The sequence below is a fragment of the Acipenser ruthenus genome, chromosome 11, assembly GCF_902713425.1.
Source record: "Acipenser ruthenus chromosome 11, fAciRut3.2 maternal haplotype, whole genome shotgun sequence".
In the NCBI taxonomy this organism is placed as follows: domain Eukaryota; kingdom Metazoa; phylum Chordata; class Actinopteri; order Acipenseriformes; family Acipenseridae; genus Acipenser; species Acipenser ruthenus.
The window spans coordinates 8,720,302-8,746,830 of NC_081199.1; the positions used below are offsets into that span (position 1 = coordinate 8,720,302).

The 26,529-nt window shown below is 39.6% G+C and overlaps 1 protein-coding gene across 1 annotated transcript in view; it reads right to left on the reverse strand.

The window, feature by feature from the left end:
* Positions 1-26,529, reverse strand: part of LOC117426699 (TBC1 domain family member 10A-like) — a 34,239-nt gene that overhangs the window by 5,470 nt on the left and 2,240 nt on the right. The window contains exons 2-8 of the mRNA XM_059033279.1: positions 13,116-13,215; positions 7,154-7,261; positions 5,219-5,325; positions 4,660-4,774; positions 4,363-4,428; positions 2,002-2,191; positions 1,351-1,505 (exon numbers count right to left, since the gene is read on the reverse strand). Coding sequence (XP_058889262.1) covers positions 1,351-1,505; positions 2,002-2,191; positions 4,363-4,428; positions 4,660-4,774; positions 5,219-5,325; positions 7,154-7,261; positions 13,116-13,215 — 841 coding nt within the window. The remainder of the gene's footprint in view (positions 1-1,350; positions 1,506-2,001; positions 2,192-4,362; positions 4,429-4,659; positions 4,775-5,218; positions 5,326-7,153; positions 7,262-13,115; positions 13,216-26,529) is intronic.

Genomic DNA, 26,529 nt, shown 5'->3' on the forward strand with positions numbered 1-26,529 from the left:
ACTTAAAAAGCACCTTAAAGTACATGGAGCTAACATAATAAATCCTAGAAAGCAGACATTGAAAGCACATCATTAGCAAAAGAAAGTGACTGGGTCCTGAGAAGCTAAAAAAAAAAAAAAAAAACAACACTAGTTATTTTAAGACCTAATGTTTGCCTCCCAGAACTATAACCAATCGCTGTTTTTCCCCCCCATGACAAAGTATCTGTGCTCCTGAATGTGACCTCTTGAATGCAAGGACACAGCTGAAGGGCAGCACTGAGGAGCAGATCAATTTGGTTCATTAAAACCAATACACATTTGCCATCTTTTGAGACCTACGATGTGATGGCAATACATATTACTTAAGGTTCACTGGAATTAATTTGCCAGCTCCATGATCCAGTAAATTATTTTTACAAGGAGACAGACATCATCCGAACGCATTAGCACATCAATAAAAGCCCAGGGGCTGATAATTAATGCACAGTAAATGTGGCTTTTCTGAGGAGTCAGCAAGAAGGAGTGACTGCAGGCCCTTTCAGCAAATGAAATCACAGGTGCTGTGCATGTCCACAGCCAGGGCAGACATAGGAAAGTCCAGGAGGAATCTACAGCGCACAGAGAAATCAGGTTTGATGTGATTTCCACTGAAATTGAAAACGATTGTAATTGAAGTTACTTTTAGTATTTCTAAATGGTGTTAGTAAAGATTGGTTTATTCATTCATAACTGAAGAACAACAATAAAATGGGAGTTCAAATTATAGAAACTAGAGATATGTTTATTTTTCTTTTAATCTCTATAGTTTTATTTGCTACACTGAACATATAAACCAAAAAAACTGGGGATTTCTACTTAAATGAAGACCATCAGCCTTGAGTCAAACGGGTTACATCACTGTGTTCGCATTCTAAACGTAAGCTTTCAGTTTGTAATACCAACCAGTAGATGGCAGTAAACTCATCTATATGGCTTTTCCAGCATGTTCTTACACTAGATTACTCTGACCACCTCCCTCACACACAGGCTCTCTGCTCCAACAGTCTTTGATATCATACAGCATTCAGCTGCTAAGATGCCTCTGGTTCAACAGTTTAAATGTATCTGGGTTAAAGAGGCCTTTTTACAAAAAGCGATTTACTGATTTCCACATGAAATTTGGACCAAAGCAATAGTGGGCTGTATCAAGAAATCCAGGAATATGGTAGATACGTAACAAATGTTTTTCCATGAAACAATAATAACTTGCACCCTTTTAAATGAAAATAAAGACAAGGACCTTAAATGTAATACAAGGCTGCTAATAGGCATGGTGTTTGGACAGTATAGCCCAGCCCTCTTATCCACTCCCTCAGCCCCCTCTGGTACCTCTCTCATCAGGAAGCCCTCCTGCATGTATCTGGGCTCCACGGTTCTCAGCAGCTCCATGGTCTCGTACAGGCCCTGGCACACCTTCAGCTTGTCAGAGGAGCCCAGCATGTTCTTCAGCAGGACCAGCCCCACCCTGAATATGATCTTCACTCCTGTGCGGAGCAGAGAGAGCGAGAGGAGTTACACAACACATCTCGGTGTGTACGCTTTACTTAAGCGGTGTATTAGCAACCGACATCTGCACCTGCATACAAATATAGAACGTGAAAAGGTACATCAGCATGACATACATCCACTAAACAAAATGGTGTACTGGGCGTTGGTTTCTCCAAATACAAAGGATTCTCTCAAGAACAGGTTTTGTCACAATTGGAAAAGTGGTTCTCTAGAAAAAAGTAAAAAAAAATACTGACGCACTGACAGATTACCGGATGCACCTCCTACCATCCTCAAATGAATTCTCGAAATGCCTTGTACTAAAGAATGTCCTGTTCCATCACAATTAGGATACACAGCTCTCCATATATGTGTAAAACTTTGAAGTGACATACAGGGATATGCAACCCTAGTGATAATAAAAACCACAAATGACACAGAAACAGAAGTGTGTAACGCAAGGCTAGTGAAGTGGACGAGGGCGTGGCTTACCTTCACAGAAGAACATGTCCCAGACGCGCAGCACGGAGGCCCAGGGCAGGGTGCGGGAGAAGGCACACATGAACCACTCTGTCATGTAGAGGACGGGGTCGATCTTGTGCTTCTTCAGGTGCTTGTAGGCCACTGTGGAGACCCTGCGGAGGAGGGCAAACAGGATCTCCCCATCCAGCTGAATCGCCTCCTGCAGGGGAGCAAGGAAACACAACAAAATCCAGCACCCCAATACATTTGTGCTAAAGAATATCCTTGGATAGTTTCATCACCCATATTCTGTCAATAAGCTGCTGAATTAGCGAGTTTCACCAAAAAGTGCTTCTCTAGCTAGAAAATGTACCCACAGCTGGCCCCACTATACCCTTTGCAGGGGTTTAAAGTATTGTTCAAATTTACAAGAAACAATGTACACATTTTCTTGACTCTTACCACATTTTTAATCAAACATCATGGATCATAAATCAACTAGGCAATACATTTGAGTTTGCCAGGTTGGGGGGGGGGGGGGGGGGGGGGGTTGGGGGGGGTTGGGACAACTTTTCTAAAAACATTGCAGCGTATCGCGTATCCAGATCACATTCCCTCCTGCACCACTGCTGGTTTCCTGTTCCCATAATACACCGCTCATTTCAATCAGAGCACCAGCATTGTTGCAGGAGGGAGCATGAAAAGGATACACTGCGATATTTAGAAGAATAATATTTCTTCTGGAGAATGTTCTTGAGCAGAAGTTAAAAAAAATAAATAAAAGTAATTCCCTAGTTGATTTGGCTACGATGTGGGAATAAAAATTATATATTAAATCGGAAATATTGTGAAATAAACAATTGCTGCGATATGCACAGCACAGGATACAAAATAATGTGTTTCTTGTCCACACTGCAGGGGGTTCTGTAACAGGGTAATAACTTCTTCAATCTGCACTTCAGTGCACTGCTATAAAATGGGAAACTACTACATTGTGGCAAACATGGAAAGTTTAATGTTTTGTATAGGAGGCTGTGTAACCAGGAGGTCCCCGGTTCAAATCCCACCTCAGCCACTGACTCATTGTGTGACCCTGAGCAAGTCACTTAACCTCCTTGTGCTCCGTCTTTCGGGTGAGACGTAATTGTAAGTGACTCTGCAGCTTATGCATAGTTCACACACCCTAGTCTCTGTAAGTCGCCTTGAATAAAGGCGTCTGCTAAATAAACAAATAATAATAATAATAATAATAATAATAATAATAATAATAATAATAATAATAATAACAATAACAACAACATGCGGTCAGCTATTTCTGACATTTGAGTTCCTGGGAACCCTTTTCTGGGGTCATTCTGCATTACCAAGGAGTTCTAGATTTAACATGGCAGTGTCTAATCCTTACTTCTGACATGTTATTAAAACAAAATAACTTTTTTAAAATAAAATGCAATGGAATACAGCCGAATCTCTGTTGTGCGGATAACACAGTGTATAAACCTTTGCTGCGATTTATAATGGGATACTTTTTGGGGGTCCCCAGTGGGCTAGAGAAAGCGCTACAGTGTAAAAATAACCAGACTTCTCTGAAATTGTTTTCTGAAAATGAAAACAAAGACAAAACAGCAATTAGCCACTGTGCATTCAACGCAAAAGACGTTTGGGAGGATCACCAATTCCCCTGGGAGTTTGGTGTTCACGTCCTTGAGCACACAAAGTTCAGCACGAGCTGCTAAAGTTCTTTCATGCAGAAAGAGGACGTTGGATATGACCGTCCTGGAACGAGAAGCCTGCAAATCCCACGGCTCTTCCAATAAACAAACATTTGTAAAGGCACTCCCCGTAAAACTGGCCTTTCTTAAAAAGCGCTCCTACGGCTAATTTCCATGAGTAGGTTTGGATAATGGCTTCCCTGTCCAGTCACGCTTCCCCTGCTCTGAAAGGCAGTAAAGAGAGAGTGTCTGTCCGAGTGCCAGAGGAAATGAACTACCCCAGACACTAACAGAGCTGTTACTGCGAGTCAGAGACAGAGAGAGAGAGAGAGAGAGAGAGAAAGAGAGGTTGTCATCTCGTCTAATAAAGCAGCCACTCTCTCCAATGACCAGATACACAGACAACTGAGTCAACTGTGACTGGGCAGTCCTTGAGACCTGAGGTCGTCGAGATAAGACTTGATATACACAGACGGAAGGAAAATGCTTTCCAACAAGCTATAAAAGCGGATGACTGGTTTTAACCCTTGGTGCCCTCCCACTTTTCTCTGAAGGATTACTGATAGTAAAAGCTTATTGATATTCAGGTTCACTGCTGCAGCAGTTTCAATCCCCATCATCACCCATCGGATTGAACATGACACTGTACAATGTGTGCTTGGGGAAGGGACTGCCTTACCAATCCAGCACTATAGTATCCAGGGAGGTACTTCTCACAGATCTGAACCAGGCCCCAGAATGCTTCCTGTTGAATGAGAGAACAATGAAAAACATTACTGGAGAGCTCAATAAAATTACACTACTTTCCATACTGCAGCCCAGTGCTTTTTTTTTTCTTCCACTAAACACTTTCACGCTCTAACCATTATTCTCAAAATGAAAGGTCGAGCTACATAAGGATAAGCGGTGCTGAAGACTTTCTCCACTTGGGTGTTGATGCTGCATCCCTGCAAGCGATCTCTGCCCCTCTCCTCACCTCCGCAGGCATATGCATGAGCAGCACTGCTGCGATGGGAGCCTGGGCCTGGCAATAGCCCTCCTCCGGACGGTACAGTGTGTAGGCCTTCAGCACTCTGTACAGGTCTTGCTGTCTGGAGTGAGACACAAAAAACAGAGGCACATGTCAAACATCACATACGGTCACAGCTTAGGGACTAGGAGGCAAGCTGGCATGGCACTTTAAAACCTGCAGATTTTTATGTGGTTTTCTTCTAACCACAGTAAAAAAAATGGTGCGCAGCTGGAATTGGTGTCATTTTACCTTTAAGGAGTCTTTTCAGAAGCATACCCCATAATTGAATAAAAGTTAGTAAGCCTGTCAAATAAGCATCTAAGCTGAAACAAGAATATAAAAAACATAGAATACACACAACAGGATATTAAACTGGTAAGGAATTATCCCAAAAACGTACCCCTTTAACTACCTTCAGAAAATTATAATCAAAATTCAAATCGAGACCCAGAACATCATCCAATCTCCATTTGGAGTGTTAAAAGAATCCAAGCAGTTTCATGCTTTTTGAATTTAAACTCACCCATGGCCCCCTCGCGACACAAACATCTCGTGGAATGGGAACTGCCGGTGTAGGTCCTTCTCAATGACGTCCAGCCACTTGGGATCCCCTGGCTTACTGTCCAGCTCCTGGGAAACAAGTACACAGCGTTACCGAGGCTCCGCACCTCCAAACACTGAGGATCTAACCTTTACAAACACATTCACACCCAAGCACACAGCGTTACTGAGGCTCTGCACCTCCAAACACTGAGGAGCTAACCTTTACAAACACATTCACACCAGTGTTCTGATCAGAAAAACACCTCACGCATTAAAATCAATGGTATTTATTGAGAAGATTTTGCATAATGTCATTACACACACATTTTGGGCTTGAACTTGCTTGGCAGATTTATGACTGCCTGGCCTTCAGGTTGGGAGAGGAGGAGGGATGTGAAATAGAATACAGAAGATTGTTATTATCAGTTGCTCAATTAGGTAAGCGACATACAGGTAGGTTCCTATTCAGAAAGCTTAAACTAAAAATGAGTTGTTTATTATCTTCCACAGGGTGTTCTGTTGAAGGTTAAAGAGGCTTAAAAGAGATAATGACGCACTAATGACAGACTGGCAGGTAATGGCCTGCAGGGGTGGTTGGGTATGACGCACAGTATAGAAATGTTTTCAGCTAATTTCATAAATAAAATGTTCTCATGTCTCAATTTTGCAATCCAGCATTCTTGCTTTGTGTTTCAAATACATAAGCTAATGTTGTTCTTTGAATTTAATCAAAGTGTTTTTCTGTTTAAACAATCTTTACTGCTGGATAATGACCTGAAATGCTGCACACTGACTGACAAAAATTCAGAGCTCTAGCAAAAGTGTGTCACCATGGCCTCAATTCTAATATCTGCAAGAAATTGCATGAAGGACTGCCTGTATCAAGTTTGGAGTGGCTCTCAAACCATGCAAGGCGTACAGATTCAGCTAATTCCTCTCCTGCAGTCATAATCCTGGTTACTACTAAATACAGGATCTGGTTGACCCAAAACTCTGGACTGGATTTGCTTCCCACAAACCGGAGGGGAACAACATGCTTTAGTTTGCAAACCAAAGCTTTTCAGAATGGAGGGAGCAGCAGGTCAGCACATTGTTTTCATGCCAGCGTCAGCAGTTTTATTTTTGGGTTGAGGAAATGAGACAAGCCACTAGAGTGCTGGATCTGGGACAACAGCGTAATAGCAGGCTCAGAGAGACTGATTAGTGGGGAGCTGTCATGATCCACATATGAAGGAAGCAGAGCTGAAGCCAAGCAGTACTTAAAAAGGGACTGTAGCTAACAAAATAACGCCAGAAACATGGCTTGTCGTGCACTTCCATGCGCTATATACTGCACGTCTCAAATGTGCAGTTGTGATGTACAAATGATCTGGTCCTACACAAGGTTAAAGCTCTGTTTGCAAACCTTACTTTCAGGTAGTCCTGTGCTTCCTTCCCCAGCTCTTATGTCCTGTCATTAACCAACCCGCTGCTTCCCTTAAATGACTGGCATGCTCTGCAGCCAGTGACCTGATTGACCCTAAAGACACGTAGGTGAACTGACCTAGGAAGTAAGGCAAGGAAACTGGAGACCTCTTTATTAAAATAAAAGTTTGCTATAACATCTAGGTTTCAATTTTAAAGGGTCTCTGGATCATTAAAGAAAGCAAACCAAGTTACAGTGTAATAGAATTTAAGTGCATATACACATACATCTGTGTGTATGAGTTAGTCTATACAATAGCAGCCATTTATAGAAAGTACTAGACTGCAATGTGGGTACCACATGGCTGCTAATGCATACAGTACATAGAAAGCAATTATAATGAAGAGGACAATACGGCTGGCACGCTATAATCCATACCTTCTAACAACTATAACTTAAGAAAAAACTGACCATCGCACACACACACACAAACATGCAGCAAGTTCTGACCTGGAACTTGCCGTGGTTCTGCTCCAGTTTGACCTTCCCCCCAGACAGGTAGAGCCAGGCCCGGCCGCGCAGCGAGGGTGGGATCCCCTTCTGACACCGCAGCTTGATCTGCAGCACATGCAGGAAGAGAGGGGGGAGGAGAACGGGGTTACACAGAACTGCTCCTGATAGGACTGTCTCACTGGAACTTTAAAAAGCTAGGCCACGACACACTTTTTAGAGCATCCACTGTTTCGTTTCATTAAAAGGCATTAGTTTGAATGTATAATATTTATTCAAATGTAGTTTCTATTCTAGTACCGCCTGTCAAACTGTAAACCGCACCGTGAACACAACATAAGTATCTGGTGTTCCTTCAGTGTTTATGGGATATAAACCGGTTTCATTTTGTTATTTTGTGGGGGTGTTACTGTATATCAGCGTTTATTGGTTACCACCTAAAACCAGAAACCTGAATTATAATTATTGCAGGTGTACTGTCGAGTACATGCTCAACTGTGTTTAGGCCTTTCAGAAATAACCTCTATTCAACAGAAAACATGAACAAAAGCAAATACTTGTATACATAACCTTCTATTCTCTGTGAATGGGTGGAGGAGGCTGTCGCTACGGAAACACTCTGAATAAACAAAAGACATAAGGAAACTGCCGACATAAGGAAACTGCTCAGCGCTGCAAACACAGTAAGGGCAGTGCTCCAGGAAGCTTTGACCCTGAAATCACACCGCTCAAAAGACAGGGGCCACCCCAGCGACACACCCCAAAAACCACAGGGGTACCAGAGACAGCACAGCTCTTAACTTTTGATGACACAGCAGTCTTTATTCCAGCCAGTCATTATCCTGGGAAAGAAGTCAAAATGTTGTAAGAGAAAAAAAAAAACACAGTGGTTTATAGAATGCTAGCAGATGGCAGTTTCTGGATTGGGCAAGATATGAAACAGTACACACCTACCATACGTAGGACTGGAGGACAATGAAATTGTCAATTATCGGCTAAACATGATCACAATAACCACAATTATGTTCGATCTTGTTTTAACACCCATTAATTCCCCTAGTTAATAGTTCTCTCTTACACATGCCCTTTTTTTCTGCATGCCTTTCTCTTGATGGCTTTTTAAAATAAATTCTTACCACTGTTTTCATGCACAACAGACTATGCAGAAGAAGTTATGGCCCTTCAGAACCCTGCAGACTCATTTCATCAAGCGAGAGCTGTCCCAGTGCCATGGCCCTACACCTTATTGACAGTGCTTTGTCCTTTAAGGTAGGCAGTTCCCCTTTTTAATTTCTGACTTCCTTGCGCTAACTAACTTCCTTAGTTACATAGTAATACGCAGGTTTCAAAGAGAGAGGAGTGGTCCTACAACTAAACTTTTGGGACATGTAAACAAACAGGATGGTCAATATTCTGATAATGAGGAAGAATGCGCACAAGTCTTTTTGATTTGCTGAAAATGGAATGTGAGTTTGAATTTTAATTTTGAGTAGCATGTTCTGTGCTTACTTCTGTTTTTTTATCTTATTTGTTGCACCTGGTGATTTTCACTAGCATTCAGTGTTTTATGTATGTAATGATTCTCAGAATACAACTACATTTTGACATGTAGCAGAATACAAAAATCAAGTTTAAAGGTTTAAACAAATAAAAATAAAAACCTGGAACAGCATGGTATTTTAGTAAACTGTACTGTACTCCAATACTGTGGGAGAATTGTCAAATACAAAAAAGTCAAATATAAAAGAACACTTATTCCAAATCAAGTCAGCATTTTCATTGAACACATGAAAGAAGGGTTAAACTACTGTTTACACAAAAGGGTTAAAACGTATATAGCTATAAAACTCAGATTAACAGCATTAGCAAACACCAAGGTATTTGAACACAAAACACGACACTGTGAAATGCAGAATTCCATGTGGTTCGTGGGCGCCAGCTCTCAGAAACAAAACAGAATCAAACCCACTAGCTGCCCACTGTCTTAGTAACGAGGTGGGCTGACAGCACGATGCAGAGCTGTGTGGGATTGCCCAGGCTCCAGCAAGAGGAATGTAATTAATCTTAAACTGCCATGCTTCTCTATGGATTACAAGTCTTCATTCACGTACATGGCAGTGAAACTAGTCTCCCACTTGAGGTTACACTCATCCTGGGACTAGTAAACTGAATGTTTACATTGCCCTGATAAAGGATTATAAATGTATGATAAGAGTGTGGAGCACAAGCTTGGCTTCTCCCTAAAGGGTATTTCCCTCCCCATTACATGATGTGCTTCAGCCAAACAGCTCTTCGGTTTAAATCATGTGTTCACACATTATGAATAGATTTTTCATTGCACACTTTGTTCCATTGCTTTTTATGAAGAAAACATGGCACTGCTTATATGAGGTCATCAGGCAACAAAGGTAACAAGGCTCATATACAAGGCTATCACACATCTGCATATTCCATATGTCCCCATAAGACTAGAAGAGAGTTTTTATTTTGATCTGTCCCCATATGAGATCACCATGCGCGAGAGGGTTAAAGACAGTGGAATCCTTTATAAAAACTGACAAAATTAAACAATACACTTGGATGTTTTGTTAGTGATTTCTGCACAAGTCCCAGCCTGTCGCAGTCTTTAAACACACACTCCCACTCGCAGATATCAAACTGACTGCTTGACAGCAATGTTACAGGTACTGTCGTCATATGAATATGAGAAGTTCGCTCTCAAAACTGCAGGGATGGGGAGCAATTTAGACAAATGCTTGGATATGTTTGTTATTTAACAATGTCTTATATTTTTATCCTGTTTTATTTACAACAACTAGGCATACATCTTATGACATCTCAAGATACACGCGATACAAGACTAAACATACACTCACAATATCAAATTATGACGACACAATTTTGACATTGTTTTGTTTTTGAAACTAGTACACACCATAGTAAAACTTTTTTTTTTTTTAACATTACACATAAATGGTCAGCTAGGCCTGTAACAAAACCATACTTTAAATTCCCAAGTGAAGACATTTAGCGGGCTAGTTAAAACCCAAGACTAATATAAACATGGCCATTGTGGGTCAAAGATGATACAAATGAAATGGGGAAAAAAAAATACTTAAGCGACTTCAGAATGATTTCATACCAACATTATAAAAAGAGGCCAGTACATAAAATAAAACAATACCTCCTAATGTCTTGTGACATTATTTACTTCAAAATAAAAACAGTAACTTCACTACAAAAGCAGCTCAGCACAATACAGGCTATCTTCTCAGCTGAGCTTTGGTCTCAGGGACGGAAATAAGACTCCTATTGCATAGCAGTTTTACCCATTCCTGGTTTTAATGCAAGCTTGATTAGACCCAGTGTATAGGTAACAAGCTCAGGTGTGTCTTATTAAACTCATAGTAAAATTGGAATGGATCAAACTGCAATGGAATGGCAGTCTTATTTCCATCCCTGCGGTCTGCATTGTTTGGCACTGGCTGTAACCTTGGATATCTCCACAGGAAACATGTTTGATTACTCTGAAGCAGAACACTAGCCTGATACCCGTAGATAAGGGTGTCCTGGCACTGCTCTGAAGGTCATCGATAGAGCTGCATGACACACTATAGGCAAGGCGTGCTGACTTAACTGAATGACATTTTTATTTATTTATTAATCAATTATTCTTCAGCAAAGTAAGGTCAAGTTTCAAACTGCATTAGTGGTTTCCCCAAAGTCATATACACACAAATTATATATTATATCTATATCTATATCTATATATATACACACACACACGCACACACATAGTTGTAAAGTGTGGGGTAGTGTTATATAGGACCGCGGGTAGCGCGGAGCCTATGCCCTTTATAACCACTGGATGAGACAGTGTAGTCCAACAGCCCATGGACAGGGTAAAAACCACACTTCCCAGCAGGCTTTGCGAGTTTCAGGGAATCCTGGGCACCGGTGGTTGATTGGCAGGTATATTTAGACCCTGAATCCGCTTCCTAGCTGTCTTAAGGCCGTGGAGTGTGGCAGACAGACTGACTGAGTGAAGGTCAGAATAAAGGGGTATTAAGTCTTTGCATTTAACATTGCAATTGTGTTCAACCGGCAAGCAGCTTAGCTGCCCGGTTATTAGTTAGTAATCTGCTGTTTATTTCGTTACTTGGTGTGTTTATATTGTGAATCCTTTTTATTTAAAGAATTCAACTTGCATCCTCTGAACAAGGTGTGCAGTATATAAATAAGCATACAGGTACCGTCTGTTTTGAATTCCACTCTGTTGTCCGAGTATTATTCTTGTTACTAAAAGACTGTGGTATTCACCTGGCTAAACAGCGGTAATCAGGACATGTCACAATATATATATATATATACATAAATAAATGAAAGATTTGTAGGCAGTTCCTGTAAAGCATTATCAGTGAATAATATGACATACAGGAGGAGAAATAATATACATATTGTGGTTTGCTTCCCGGAGCTGCAGTACAGCTTGTAGATGTTCATAACCTTCTATTGCAGACTGCTGTGCAAGAAGAAAACAAATGGATAAAGCCTTCAAATATATAACTGAAAACATACCAGTGATATAATATATAGATGAGCCTCCAAATAGGGCACCAGGACTATCAAAGGATTGTTTAATCAGTCAAGCAATGATTAATTGAGGCTTGCAAGACAATCGATATATTGATCTCCAAATCGTATTTAGAAACTTCATAATTGTGAATGCCCAGATCTGCTGAGTGTACAAAGCTGGACTGCAGATCTTCTGGAGATTTCCCTTTTGTTAGTACAGTGGAATTGGTCCCCAAGCCCCCATGATATCCGCGATTCTGAAATGAGTCTCAAATTGGACAACGAGCTCCGGAAGGAAGCCCAATTAAAGAGGATTCCTGCACAATCGAACTAATCTGACTTCAATCACTGTCCAGCTGTGTGAAAAGCCAAACTGCAGCCAGGCAGTTTACATACAGAGCTGTATCTGCTGCTTCACTCAAACCAGGAAAGAACCGCCCTCCTTTAAACAAAGTGTCTGGAATCAAAGAGCGATTGTCGTCAAGCAGCCACATGCACACAGGAGCAAAACTCCACAATGCTGCTGCCTTCGGGCAACTTATTCTGGCAAGCATTGTTGACGCGACAGGAAGCAAATCCAGCTACTGATTTTGTAGCTTTACATGTGCAAATCTCTTGTAGTTGACCAGCATCATTCAATCATGAGCTACAACTTGTTAAAAAATTCTACTAAAAAAAAGGGATTACAGCTAATGAATAATTTCATAAATCATACCATGTGATTTTATCATATATAGTGTGGTTTTAGAAGAAGCACTTGCTATAGCAAATATATATATTTTATTTAAAAAGAATGACATCCATAAGACGGTTAATGGTAAGAAAGAAGATGTTAGAGATGGAGACAATAACCTAGGAAGTGCAAGACTACCTGAAAGCAAGTCATGCAAACAGTTTTTTTTTTAAAGCTACTATGACACCGGATATAATTTTAATTAAACGTTAGTTTTGTTCAAAACTGCACGTGGGACCAGCATAGCGAATGAAAGTGCATGACAGGCAATGGATTTTATTCATTAGCTTTAATATCAATATAAATGATTACTTAAACCAATTTTTACGCAAAAATGAAGGGAACAAAATGCTTAAGTCCCTTAATGTAAATATTATGATGGATATGTGCTTAGTCAATGATTGTGATCCTTTTTCATTTTTGTGAAGCACATTGAAAAATGGCAGTATAAATAAAGCATGGAACTTCTCTTTCTTTGTCACAGAGTAAGATAAAAACAGAAAAAAGTGTTAAGTGCAGATTTATGAATGCCCAGTTGCAGTAATCCAACAATATGTACATGTATGTGTGTTGAAACAACTTTCAGTATCTATTGGGGCCATCCTAGACAAATATTAAACAAATATATTCAGAAGCTGCAGGTCGAATACTGACCTTCTTGTGTCTCTTTGCCATCCACTTGTCCCAGCTGTTGAGCATGTCCAGCCACTTGACTTCCCTCTGTCTCACCACCTCCGGGGGGACATCCTGAGCTCTGCAAAGACCACAAGGATGTCAGGAACACATTATACACACTGCTAAAAAATCTAGATGCTAGAAGTTTCATGAAAGAGCAGATCACCATGGCCTACATCCACAGTATGGAATAAACATGTACATTACAGAGAAGCCTTCATACTGTATACAGTACCCATGGATTAAGATAACAATAAAGAATGTCCTTACCAAGTTCTCTAGCAATACACAGGCAGTCAAGATTATGGTGTCATAACAGAAACAGAACTAATCAGATCCTTTAATTACTAAACATCTTGGTATTTCTGAATAGATAATTATCTCCTCTTAATGCAAAAGATTGTAATGAAACAATCCCACAATGGTGACTGCCAAGAACGACATTCATTTCATTTTGAACCAGTGCAAAGCTGCTTCTATGATTTTTGTAGAATTAACCTTCAAAACATACTAGGAATTGTGTTTCTGGGTTGTCCTTCCACCAGCAAACACACAATACTAACACCTGTAGCATACATGCCAACAGTCCCGATTTCCTAGCAAATGTCCCGCGTCCCAATATTTACCCATAGAAAATAAATCATTTATTCTGCACAGTAGCGTTAGTGAAAACCACATGCTGTGCTCTTCGTGCGGCTGACACATCTCCTGATCACTAACTTATACAAAGGTAAGAACGCTTCATTATGTCTATTTTTACTGTCATGATGGTCATGTTGTGTTGAGTTGGGTGGGGGGATAGTCTCTTATATGATAATGAGTGCCTTTTATGTATGACCCCTCCCATGTGTATGATGCGTATGAACCACGCCCCACCCCCTGGACGAGCGTCCTGCTGAACAGTTTCCAAATGTTGGCAAGTATGCTGTAGTCACAACATGTTTTCTACAAGGAATTAATAGAATGTAGTGTACCTTCATATCCCTGCTGTATAAACACAGCTGGCAGACTTACAGCTTTGTCATTCCCCTAATTACATCATAATAGAAGGCATCCTGGATCACATGACTGGAGGCACTGTTTAAACGCTGATGGCGAGGCTGGGCTTCCTAAACTATAATTATAACACAATGGCAGACTGTACGGATTATCCTATAAGGAACCATAACTGAAGGATGCATCAAGTTCTTCTTTTATTACATGTCCAGAAGATCTTTAACTTCTCCTCCTTAGCCTGTCGTTGTACCACCTGACAGGGGGATGGGCCACTAATCTTATTGGGATGGTTCTGTCTCGCTGTAGTCAACAAGGCAGGCATTTACACAAAACATTTTCTTATCGTTTAACAATGGTAATGGTTCTCATTATTACGGATATATGATATGGTGTAACCTTAGTAGGTATTGTGCGAAAGAGAATGTGTAACGAAGGGAAATGCTTTTTAAAAAGCACACTATGTATATTATTAATGTTGTATGAAGGATTCTGGGCCTACAGATTTGACAAGGCCTGAAAGCCTTTCCAGTATTCACAGGGGTGGTATAAAAGCAGCTCTGCTTGCTGGTAAAGAGCTGGTAAAATGGGCGGCTTCTAGAATGGCTTTACAGTACTAGAGAACTCCAGCAAAACATTTAGCACTGTATTTGCAGTACTACAGTATATAAACCACTGCTGATTGACATCTACAGCAGGAATCAGCGTGCAGAATCCCACTACGGACGTTGGTTTATTTTTAAGAAATGATTCTCAAGTGTAGAGTCCTAAAGAATTCGAAAAATTGAAGTTCAAATGGAACTTTTTTTCTCTCATTAACTGTAGCTTTGTGTCAACCAGATCTATCTGCAATACAATCTGACATCCTTCATTATCTCATCAGCCACCTGCTATCTATTACTGTTACCAGATCATTGCTGAAAGCTTATTTTTTTTAAATCAGAAATTACAGTTTTGATTGTTTTTTTTATCAAAATGAGGAACTTGGCAGATAGGGCCCGACACCCTGACCTGCTCATTTTTACTGAAGATATCCCCTTTGGTCACTGAGAGCACAATTGTACCATGCTAAGGTTCCCATTTGTGGATCTATGTTATAATGCACAGATGTTTTTCAAAGTTTTGGCAGGGCAACTTCTTAAACCCCATAGAGCTCCCACAACTGTTAAAAAAAATATAATTCAATTAAAAACCATGACTGAAGGGGATTTAATCAAACTAGCAGCACTGTTGTAAAGCTGAATTTTCTCTGTGCAAATGCTGGCTAGCACACAGACAGACGGACAGACAGAAGTCTCTTTTCTCACTCAGTGGGAGGAGCTCATAGGGGAAATGCTGGTTTAATACAGGATACCACCTGATAAGACAAGGCAGGAAAAATACAAGCTGTTTCCTCCACCCCGATAAACACAGCCTCTCTCTCTCAGAGAACAGTTATTATTCAAACTATTGAAGCTACTTGGCTTGTCTAGTGTATAATCTATGGCTGTTTAGTTGACACTGGCCCAAAAATCTGAGAATGTACATATAGAAAAAAAAAACCCTAGACTGCATGTCATCTATATTAGTGTGCTACTATTCAGCAACAACTTTGCACTTTGGAAAAGCAGAAGGATGTCCAGCAGTTCAAAATCACAGAACTCTAGGCAAGACACACCTCTTTCCATGAGAACAATGCACCAGCTGGCCAGTCAGTGTATAATGGCTGTATTTAGCTTTGGTCCCTTCTCAATGCCCTACTTTGCGTTTACACTCCTAGCCAGAAGCAGTCCAGTATCCATGGTAACAGGGCAGCCTTCAGTTGGTATGCTCCCCATACCTGCTGCATGAGAACTCGTGTCTATCAGAGTTTCTGAGAACCGAAACTTTTACAAATCAACCTGAGAAACCAAATGATTTTAGGCGTGTGAAAAAAATAGAAACTAAATATCAACACTGTATGGTTATAAAAAAAACTACTGTATATAACGGGGGCCAAGCTTCCTGACATTACGAGCTGCATACTAACATTTCCATTTCCAGCCGCAAGACACATACTGTAAAACATGACGTGAGTGAGAGAGACATTTTAAGTACTAGCACTGTTGTGCAGGGCAGTAGTTAGGCTATCTCTTGATGGCAGCAAAATACACAAGAACAAGGGATAGAACACTGCAGAGCCTGCACAGTTTCTGTGTAATTTATATTGTACTGTAGATCTACAATGTATTAAACTTTAAATGAAACACACTGGTGTTTTTCCATTATTTCTGTTTATACTGTATGCATTACACACTTTAAATAAAATAAATTCAGTTATGACGCAAAATACAATAAGTGACCTGATTTCAACAAACACCACATAAAAACATTTTTTTGTAAGGATTCTATGACAAGCTCTTCCCTCAAAGATATGAATGCTGGGTTTTAAAAAAAAAAAGACACTTTTTGTATAATTGCTGCTGTATTAAATACTTTTGAGAGCTTTGTGGACGACAAAGGTACTGTATTTATTTTAATAAACAGTAAGAGACGTAAGAAATGCAAAAATAATATTAATTTTAGAGCTGCAATAGTTAAACATGCATTTTCTAGTGTAGCGCCAACACTCCAATTTTATAAAAAGATTCATCTGAATAAAGACGTTTGACGAGCGATATTCCATGCCATACAACTCTCGCTTGAGTCGTTACATGCACTTCTTTACTGAATGATGAAAGGAGCATCTGCTGACTGCTTGGGCCTGCTTTTAAAGAGGCTAGCTTGTTTCTCCTGAAGTCTGGTTCAGGAGGATATTCAGATGAAAATGTGTTCTGATTTGTTTCATAATGACATTTGAGGTTGCTCGCCTTGTACAGACTACAGTGTGTAAGCGATTTGTTGCAGATGAGACACAGGTTTACCACTCTTTTCAGTGAAAGCAAACTTTCTCCCAGTCTGGTTTAAAGCCTCATACGTTCGTCTATTACTTGTGGAAGGTTTGCTAAATGCCATTGTCTCCAAGAAACGAATGTGCACTTATTTTATCAAAACAATTATGAAATTTACTTTCAACGGCACATCCGACTTTCACTCGCTGATCGAAATATTCATGTGCCAGCGAGCGGTGTAAAAAGTCAACAAGTGACGAAATATCAAGTTGCAGTGAACATGCAAGCTCAAGAGCGATAACGAGAGAGAAGAAAGAATAATTAACACAAATGAATACAGCTAACAAAAATAATAAACATATTGTGTTTATTTGTACTTTCTCTATTTATTACTCTTTCTTCAGTTCATTCGAGCAGCAAAATGTGCGTCACCCAGCATTTCACCGCGAGCTGCCCCGAGCCTCTGGTATACAAGGAGGTCAAGTTGTAATATCAAATCTGTGTGTGTTTCCAATACATTACAAAATGCATTAAAACAAAAGGCGATTATAAATGCTGCTTCGTGTGCTATTTAGAGCTTGAATATGTACAGCCCGATACTCCAATTCAAGAAGTTTTAAAAGCCAATTAGAAGTGAACTTTACTCTCACCCAGGGTGCTGACATTTTTACTGCCTTACCGAGGCCTTACAACCGCTGTGGAACTGGGATAGGTATTTATTTGTCGAGATAACACCCTCACTACAATTCACTGCAGAGGTGACGCACTTCTAAAGGAAAGTGAAGAAAAAAAACAAACAATCACTTCTAAAATATGAGTTTTCGTAAACCTGAATTATATTTGCGTGTAGGACTAAACCAGGATGTGGAACTAAAACAGCATTGTTAACATGTGGCTGGACTATTGCACAGTACACTTTCTGGCTTTCGTTTAACTTCCCCAGCTTCTTGTGAAAATGCGCTTGATACAAAGCAAGATTGTGGTTGTTGCCCGAGTCTCATTAACAAAGAGGCACGCTTCCCTATTCAGCTCAAACACCAGACCAGAACAGGTCAGGCTGTAGATTCCATATTGAAGGTCTCCCTTATGCTGTGGTTTAATATTTAACCATAAAAAAGAGATAGGTTAGGATATTTTTAGGAACCACCTTCTACAGTAATTTATACAAAAATCTCTTTAGCAGGACTTCAGCCTGACCTAAGGTGGCTTATTGTGTTACTTGCTATTTGATGAGCATGTGATTTTCAGTGGGTCATTAATGACTGCTTAAAAATGACAGCAACCTGTGAATTCTCTTTAATCAAACCACTAAAAATCACGTACCGTATGAGAAATCAACCAATCACTGTTACGGTGAGGTTCCAGTACATGTTATGTTATGTATAATAAGATACTAAGTTGTCTATAGGGTGTCACTTAATATACTGTAAGAGGTGTCATTTGACACAGCTCAGCTACACCTAATCTGCAAGAGATGACATTTCTTATAAGGAGACACCTACGACAAATTAACTGGTGTCTTTTTTCCCTTTAAAAATGAAATAAACATTAGAACATTTCAATGTTTATATTAGAATCCTAGATGACCAATTCAAAGAATCAGCAGAAAATGACAGTGAACTTTAAGGTACACAAGGAATTGAGTGGTTGTTCAAATGGTTTCTTCTTAAAATACATTATAGAGCAACTCAAGTATCACCATTTGGAAGTACCAGATCCAGCCTGTCAGTACATTTTAAACTGTTTCGTGCACCTCATTGCAAAAATAAGAAAGTTAACATCACTCTTAAAAGGGCACATATCTCTTGTACCTTAAATTAAACATTTTGAACAAACTTCAGCTTCATTGAAAAGTTGAAGATTTGTATCCTCACAAGTCTGATTGCTGGATTGTTGTCCATGAGTCCGTCACATACACGAATGAATTAACATGAGGATTTTCATAAGGATTAGAATTGTGGTGGCTGTACTTTTATACCCAGACAGGATGTCCACTACGATCATATTTCTGAATGCAGCTAACCAGTGTGAGTGTAACGGACATTAGGACTGGCCATTAGAAAGTAGTCGAGAATTAGTATGCAAGCCCAGACCAGCAGCACTGACATGAATGAAAAACACATACTGGTCAGAGTTTAACACATTTGAAAGGTTTTGCTGGTTGTCCACCGAGGGTCAGCTGAACTGCACAAAGTCACGCTGGTGGCCGGATCTGAGAAACACTGGTCAGAACTGTGTTCCTCTGAAAGGAATTAAAACAATGTTACAAAACCAGAAAAGCGCATAATTATTGTAGAGAATGCTCAAGCCCCCAAGCTTCCTAAACTAACTCGGGTATGGAATCAGACCATCGTGGCTGTCGGTTTTATCATAAAGTACTCTCATCCTAAAATAAATACACCCGCTCTTCAGATGACCTCACTTTACTGTATCTGGATTGTCTAGGAGATGTTAAAGTAAGTAGCTCCACAGGCTATTTGAATTGCTTTAGTATCTAATGGTATTTATAATCCTTCCGAGTCATTCTGCGCTCTTTTGCTCCCATACCGAGTTTCACTTTCATTTCTGCCATTGACTTTTCTTTCGAGTCTGTCCGGAGTGGTCCAACCACCTTTCTCTTTCCTTATTCCTTTCTAATCATGTAACCATGTTCAACTCTGCTATCCCCATCTACTCTACATGGATAGACATAGGAATGTGGGGCTGAGAGTTACATTGTCACATGACTTCAATGGAATGAGGAAGGCTGTTGGTTTCAGCATTTCTGATTACACAGACTGGCTTCATCCCAATAGGACAGTAAAGAAAATCTAAAAAAGCAATAATATATATAATACATGTGAAGCGATTTATTTCATAGTAAATCACCCCAGGTTAAAACAATATAAGGGGTGGTAGTATTTACAGTAGATCCATCTGTTTAGATGTGTATTACACATCTGTACTGTTAGTGTACATGTACCGAGTCAATATATTTAACACAATTAACAGCTTGTTTTTATATTTTTATTCACATACTTCAACTTTTAACCAAGAGCATGCGACATGAAAATGAGGATTTGATTTACAAGCATCACGAAGTATCCAAATCAAACTCCCACTCACAAAAACACTGATGCTTTAGAAAAATGACTGACTGCATCCCTTTACTGAGTCCAATAGACTAGATAGAAATCCAAGACAGGCGACTGAAATGCAAGTGCTTAGAAGCTCTCAAATCCTGATCATATAGGATTGAAAAAACAAACAAACAAACAAACAAACAAACAAAAAACTCAGTGCTTGACTCTCTTGTTCAGGTAGGGATTTCTTGGCCACTTTGTTTAGGAAAATTCCAGAATGCAAAATTGTAGCTTAATATATTCTGACACTTCTAACACAGTTCAAAATATACTGGATAGCCAGCAAGTACCAACCAAGCACCTACAGCCCTCTATTAAAGACCTTACCCACTATGACAAACTGACCCGCAACAGGGTGATGCAGCTTTTATATATCACACAGTTATCAGGGATTCCATTCCACGTTAATCATTAGGCTCTTATTACAACACTACTGTATGTTAAAGTCTGTGGTTACAATGAGACGGAATTAAACTCCTCTGAAGTCATACCGCAGCTTGACCGTTCAAGTGAAATCCAACAGCTAAAATCTGTCTATCCCCGTCTCTGTCTCACGCATGCTGTAATAGTGTTAGTCCATCTCAGTATTTATAGCTTTCCTGTCTATCCTCAATACAATCTCCTTACTGCTCACTGGCTAACCTACATGTTTCACACAATCCAAACAGGCCTCAGGCAGTCAGGCTAATTATCTTGCCCTACTCAAGGTTCACTGCCACCCCCCGAAAAAAAAAAGACTTCTGTCATAATCTGCAGTTTATTTGTATGCACATGAACTATAATTCCTTGGTCTCTGTTTACTACATATTTCCATAGTTTAGCCTTCAGTGCACTCACAATCTTCCCCACCCTTGAAACCTGCTTGCCGCCTCTACTTCACTTTGCAAGTAAAACCCAGGGATAACAGAAAGACAATAATAGAAAGAAAGACAAAGTTTAACAGCAATATTGCTGTCAATAGCACTAGCAATTTCACATATAACTTAAACACGATGCTGAACAAGAAAGTTTCACATTCTATGAAGATAAAATAGAAAAAACTAGCACATTTACAACAAAAAATATACAAGAATTTGTGCGTCTACTACTCTACACTGTAACTTGTGTTGTGTGAATATCAAATATCCTTCATGTTTATTTGTTTGTATGTGTGCAGTCCAAAAGACAGATTCAAAAAATATTGGGATGATGATAAATTTTATAAAATGGCTGACGGGAGAATCTTCCTCAGTATTTTACACCTGGTTATTCAATTATTGCTAACAATTATTGCCTAGTGTTAAGAGGCCCTAAGACTCAGCCCTAAGCAGTTGAAGCAACATGTTAGTATGTACAGTACTACAAGTGTGTTAGGGTTATTACTGGGGATACTGTGGATTCATCACAGAACAAACTGAAATGAACTGTTTTATGCTGTAAATGTGCTTTCTTCAGTGCTGTAGTTTGTCCCTGGTGTTCACTGCTATAGGTCAGGGACCTGCACAATCACTATAGTCAAATACATACTGACTGAAACAGGAACACAGCTCAGGAATAGAATTCCACTTCCTCTTACAACCCTGCTATCAATCTGAGTATTCCCTGTGATGCCACAGCGACACACGGCCAACCTTTGAGCCTGTTTAACATGGTTAAAAATGCAGGGCTTTAAACTCTTACTAGCCCTGCACCCCTACATGAACAACTCCTACTGGTATACCTGCAGACTCGCATGTGATCCATGCGATGGTGAGTGTGATCAGTTCACAGTAGATTTGCCAGGGGCCTGACTGTTCAAACTCCTGGCACTAGTTGCATGGCTAGTGCAAGTTTGACTACTGCCCTAAAAATGATTAAGATACAAATCTAGGGGAATGTGAAGGAACTGGTCGTGCAGTCATAACTGTTGATGTGACGTACACAGTGAAAAGGTCCAAAATCCTAGGCTCAGACACGTCACTTTACAGGAGTCATTAAAAAGCAGGTCACCATTCCCCCCTTCCACTGTGCACAATAAATGCCTTTCTATAGCTGAATCAAAGCAATCATTCCCATGCACTGCTCTGCTGTTTTGAATGAAGTTCTCTTTCCAAGTACTCTATATTGATCTGCAGTGAGTAAATTAAATCCGCCTGTGAGAATTAAGTTTTGATTTGTTTTTTTGGTTAGGACGGAATCCCTGTTTCAAAGATGAAAATAAGATCCGAGATGTTTTCAGTATAGAACCAAACACAGTTGCCTGTCTACAATGTGCTATTAGAACTGAACTGGGATTGCAGAGGCAGCCAACTCAGCAGGGCTCTATAAATGAGTCTCTCTCGGGGATTCAAATAGCTGCAAGCATGACAGTAAATAATGAACTCTGTACTGCAGCACAAAGAAAACTACTCAGCCTCCTCTTTGTGACTTGTATAGTAAGCCCTGTAAGCTTGCAGCACACTGCTGGTTAAATCTAAAAATAATATGGAAAAACTATTAGGACTATACACCATTTATAGTCTCCCTGATATGTGTAAGATGGGGGGAAATGTGATACAGTACTAAAGGGAATTCATAATAAAAATAGAGAAATCATCAGTGATTTTGTGATCAATTATTCATCCATTACCATTCAGAAGGACTGCAGTACCACGAGTGGTTTCAGTCACTATGGTTTCAGTCATTATTGAAAGTGAAGACTTGGATGTAGTTTCTATGGCAGATGCAGATTATCTCCTTTATAAAACAGCATTTAACTGCCAAACTACAAACAGTGTGTGTATCAACTGCTGGGACTTGAAAATCAATTTTCACCACATTCAGTTTAGCTAACTTCACCACCAGATCTACAACAATGTAATTACTTTCTTTTTCCATCTCTTTTTGTTTTCTCTGACAGCATTGAAAATCCCTGTTTTTCCGCAGCAAACTGATTCCTAGGATCCCTGGTTATGATTGAGCTGAACAGTGCAGAAAACCTCTTTACACTACCAAAGATTAAGAATGCCAAACTGTTTAAACAGCTGATAGGAAAGCAACAGTTTCAGAGAACCTCAATGGATGTATAAACAGCTCCAGGCTCTCTGTCTGCCTTCTCCCAAGCCCTGGAGTGCATATCCCAGGGATAAGAGCAGCCTTTCCACTCCCTCAGGATGGAGATTAAATTAGTTACGGAAACAAAGCCTGCCAAGGGACCCTAGAAAACAGGAACTTCCCAATGTTTGGCAGTACAATCCACATTCTGTGATTTATACTGTAACAGAGGATGGATAGGAAAATACATGATACAAAATCCTTTAATGTTTGAAACTATGCAGTTTCTTGGGTCTTTAGTTTTTTGGGTCCTCATAAATAAGAAAGAATAAATAAAAATCGGGTCCCTTATGCACGGATTGTGTCTGTCCGTCAGTCACACTAGATGGTGAATACGATAACTGCCTTGATTTTACACCAACCTTCACCAAACTTACACACTCCTACAGAGGTTTCAGATTGCAATTGGTTAGAATTTGTTAAACTGTCAATTTTGTACATATCTCAACCTTTCTGGTACTGCGCAATTACGAGGTCTTTACGTGCATGCACTGTTTTTAACATGTTTAGTTTTATTTTGCTGTGAAAATATTAGTACTGTATTACCATTTGGAAAGGTCCCCATTCTTTGCTTTGTGAACTACAGTAGATGTAATGTACTGTATAACCTCCTATTGCTGCAAGTAGTAGTAGCAGCAGAATTCTGTCTCATGGTGGCACAGTTTTCAATAGAGACAGGAAGCTTGAAGAGGTAAAACTGCAATGTAAACAAACTGGACAACGCTTTGTGTTAAACAATGCTGCACCGAAGGCTAAAGGAAGTGTGAAACCAAGTGTGATTGTGGGACACCGTGTTTAAAAAAAAAACAAAGCTTTCATCAGCCACAAAGGGGAAACAAGCCTGCTGCAGTGCATTCATGCATTCATTCATGTGGAACAAACACTGCAAAGCCAAGAATACAAAAAAGTGAAAGAAGAAATGTGCGTTTGGAGTTTATTATGCACTATATATATATCTATAAAGGCATTGTGTCTTTTTAAATGTAACTGAAACAGCACCTGTATATTTTCATCTCTTTTCCAATGTTTATCAAAAGCAAATGTTTGTAAAATGAGATGTGAATCTATCAAATGCTACTCATCAGGATGGCGTTCACAGTTTTGTGCTCTTGTACAGCACTGATCTCTGAGCTCCACATGAATCCTCTTTTGTTCACTGCATTCGTACCTTTGCAGCATTTCCTTGAATCAGAGATTCTCACATTATTTTGTGTGGGGGAACATTTTCAAAATCAATTTTCACTGCAGAGCAACTTGGTTATGAAATGATAACACTACCTTCTGTAATATTGTTGTTTAAGTTCACGCTATCATTTTCTGTTTCAGTCGTCACATCCTGGTGCCTTTTTCAGAAGTTTAACGCACCTCTGTTGCCTACAGCCCTAAGATTCACGTCAAAAATGACATTTAAAAGGGTTATAGCTGATGAAAGTTTGGAGTGAAATGAAGAGAAAAATTGTGGGTTTATGGTTTTGTTCCATCTGCATTTTCTAAGTATTTTTATCTTAAGATTTGTATTGTTATCTTAAGATTTGCTACAGACTGAATATAACCTCAAGTTCAGGTTCGAAGTTTAAAGACGCACGAGAGGTAAGAGGTATACGATCATTTAATTAGCATTAACCTCTTTAACTAGATTCAAGTGAATATGTGATGGCTAGAACTGTAAGTGTGTTGAAAATTTTTAGGCCCGTCTAATAAAATAACTGTGGCACAAACTGAAGCAGAAGAAAATGTGGTTAAAAACAGGAATACCACACAAGCACAAAGAGAGAAGGTGGTCTTTTCAATTGATCTAAACAGTGAGGGATCTACAAACCAACGCAGTTTAAATATTACATCAGGGCCAAATCTTATTTTACTTTAAAATCAAAATTCCACTGAAGCCTCAGTCACATGGTTTGAGATCTTGGTTTTCCTTTCTTGATTTGGTGATATTTCTGTGTATTTAAATACTCTTTAGATCTATTGAATAGACCCCAATGCCTTAGTTAAGAGTTTTCCATGCCAAAGGTAATAAAAATTGCTTGGCACCAAACTTTTACAATCTGGAGCTGGAACAATGCACAAACACAATAAAAAAGATAAATAAACAGCCTATATCACATTCCAACAGCATTGTGTCATAACCTCATTTTCACAGTGTTTACATTATAGAATACTGACCAGCACAGACAGCGTGCACAGTACCATGCTTCGACTCAGAAGACACTGCTTGGGTGAAATGACCAAGGAGGTAATGGAGTAAGAGACTTCCTGGAAGGCAGAGGAGCAAACTTATGAACACATGATGTGATCACAACTTTGAGGTTCTATTAAGTTACTGAATTAGCCCCCACACTGTAACCCATTTCCATACTGCAGAATTAGCATCAGGATTCTTTTTTAATGTTGACTGTTCATGTCAATAAGTTTTCTTAAGTTTGAAACAATTCTGAAGGTACAGCACTATTAAACACACTCCATATTGGTGCAATGTTGTCTGTGGGTTTCTTTCAAATCAAATGTAACATGCACCCCTTTGTGAAGTCCTATCTGGCTCAAAGTTTACTTAAGCGATAACTACAGGATACATAAAGTGTAAGAGGAGACACAATCGGAGACAGAATTCAGATTTTCGCATCTGCTAGCAAGATAATTGTTCTCAAAGAACACTTGATTCACCCTGCAGTATTGCGATTAGCAATTTGGACTTTCTTTAATTTAAAAAGTTAGACTTCAACAGAATTCAGCGGCAGTGCTGTGAAGGGAAGCCTTTGTGAGGTTTCTTTATTCAAACAGGCTGCAGGGTTTGGAAAGTCCATGGCAGAAGTAATCGTATTTTGCTGGAATTTGTGTTTGTTCTTAATTCTGCTGAAGAATATAAAATGTTTGCAGTATGTTCTTATTTAGGTTGAAGTAGTTCAATGTATCCTATCCAGGTAGCAGTAGATGAGGTTGCGTTTCTGAGGGCCTTCAGTTTCCATGGTGGTCAATCCTAATGTGTCTGCTTACTGTTACTTTGACCACAGCACAGTGAAACTTGAGAAAGGCCTTGTGTGAAGTTGTAAGTGCATACTAATTCTGGTCCATGTGTTTATTTTTGTAGCTCCTCAGGTACATGACTTGAGTAGCACAAGCATTTGGCTGACACTCCCCCTCCCCCCTCTCCCAAATATACTGTAGCCTATAATTATACTTAAAATACACCATCATTTGTCTTAGGGGCTACTTTTAGACAAAGAGGTCGATTTGATCAAACCGATATAACAGTATATTGTATGGAGGCATTTTACAGTCCTGGGGGAATCACCTTAGATTTCATTAACCATGTTTAGTGGCAATCCTGCAATAACTTCTGACTAATGCAATTCTTCAGTGCTGTAAAATGCTTCAATA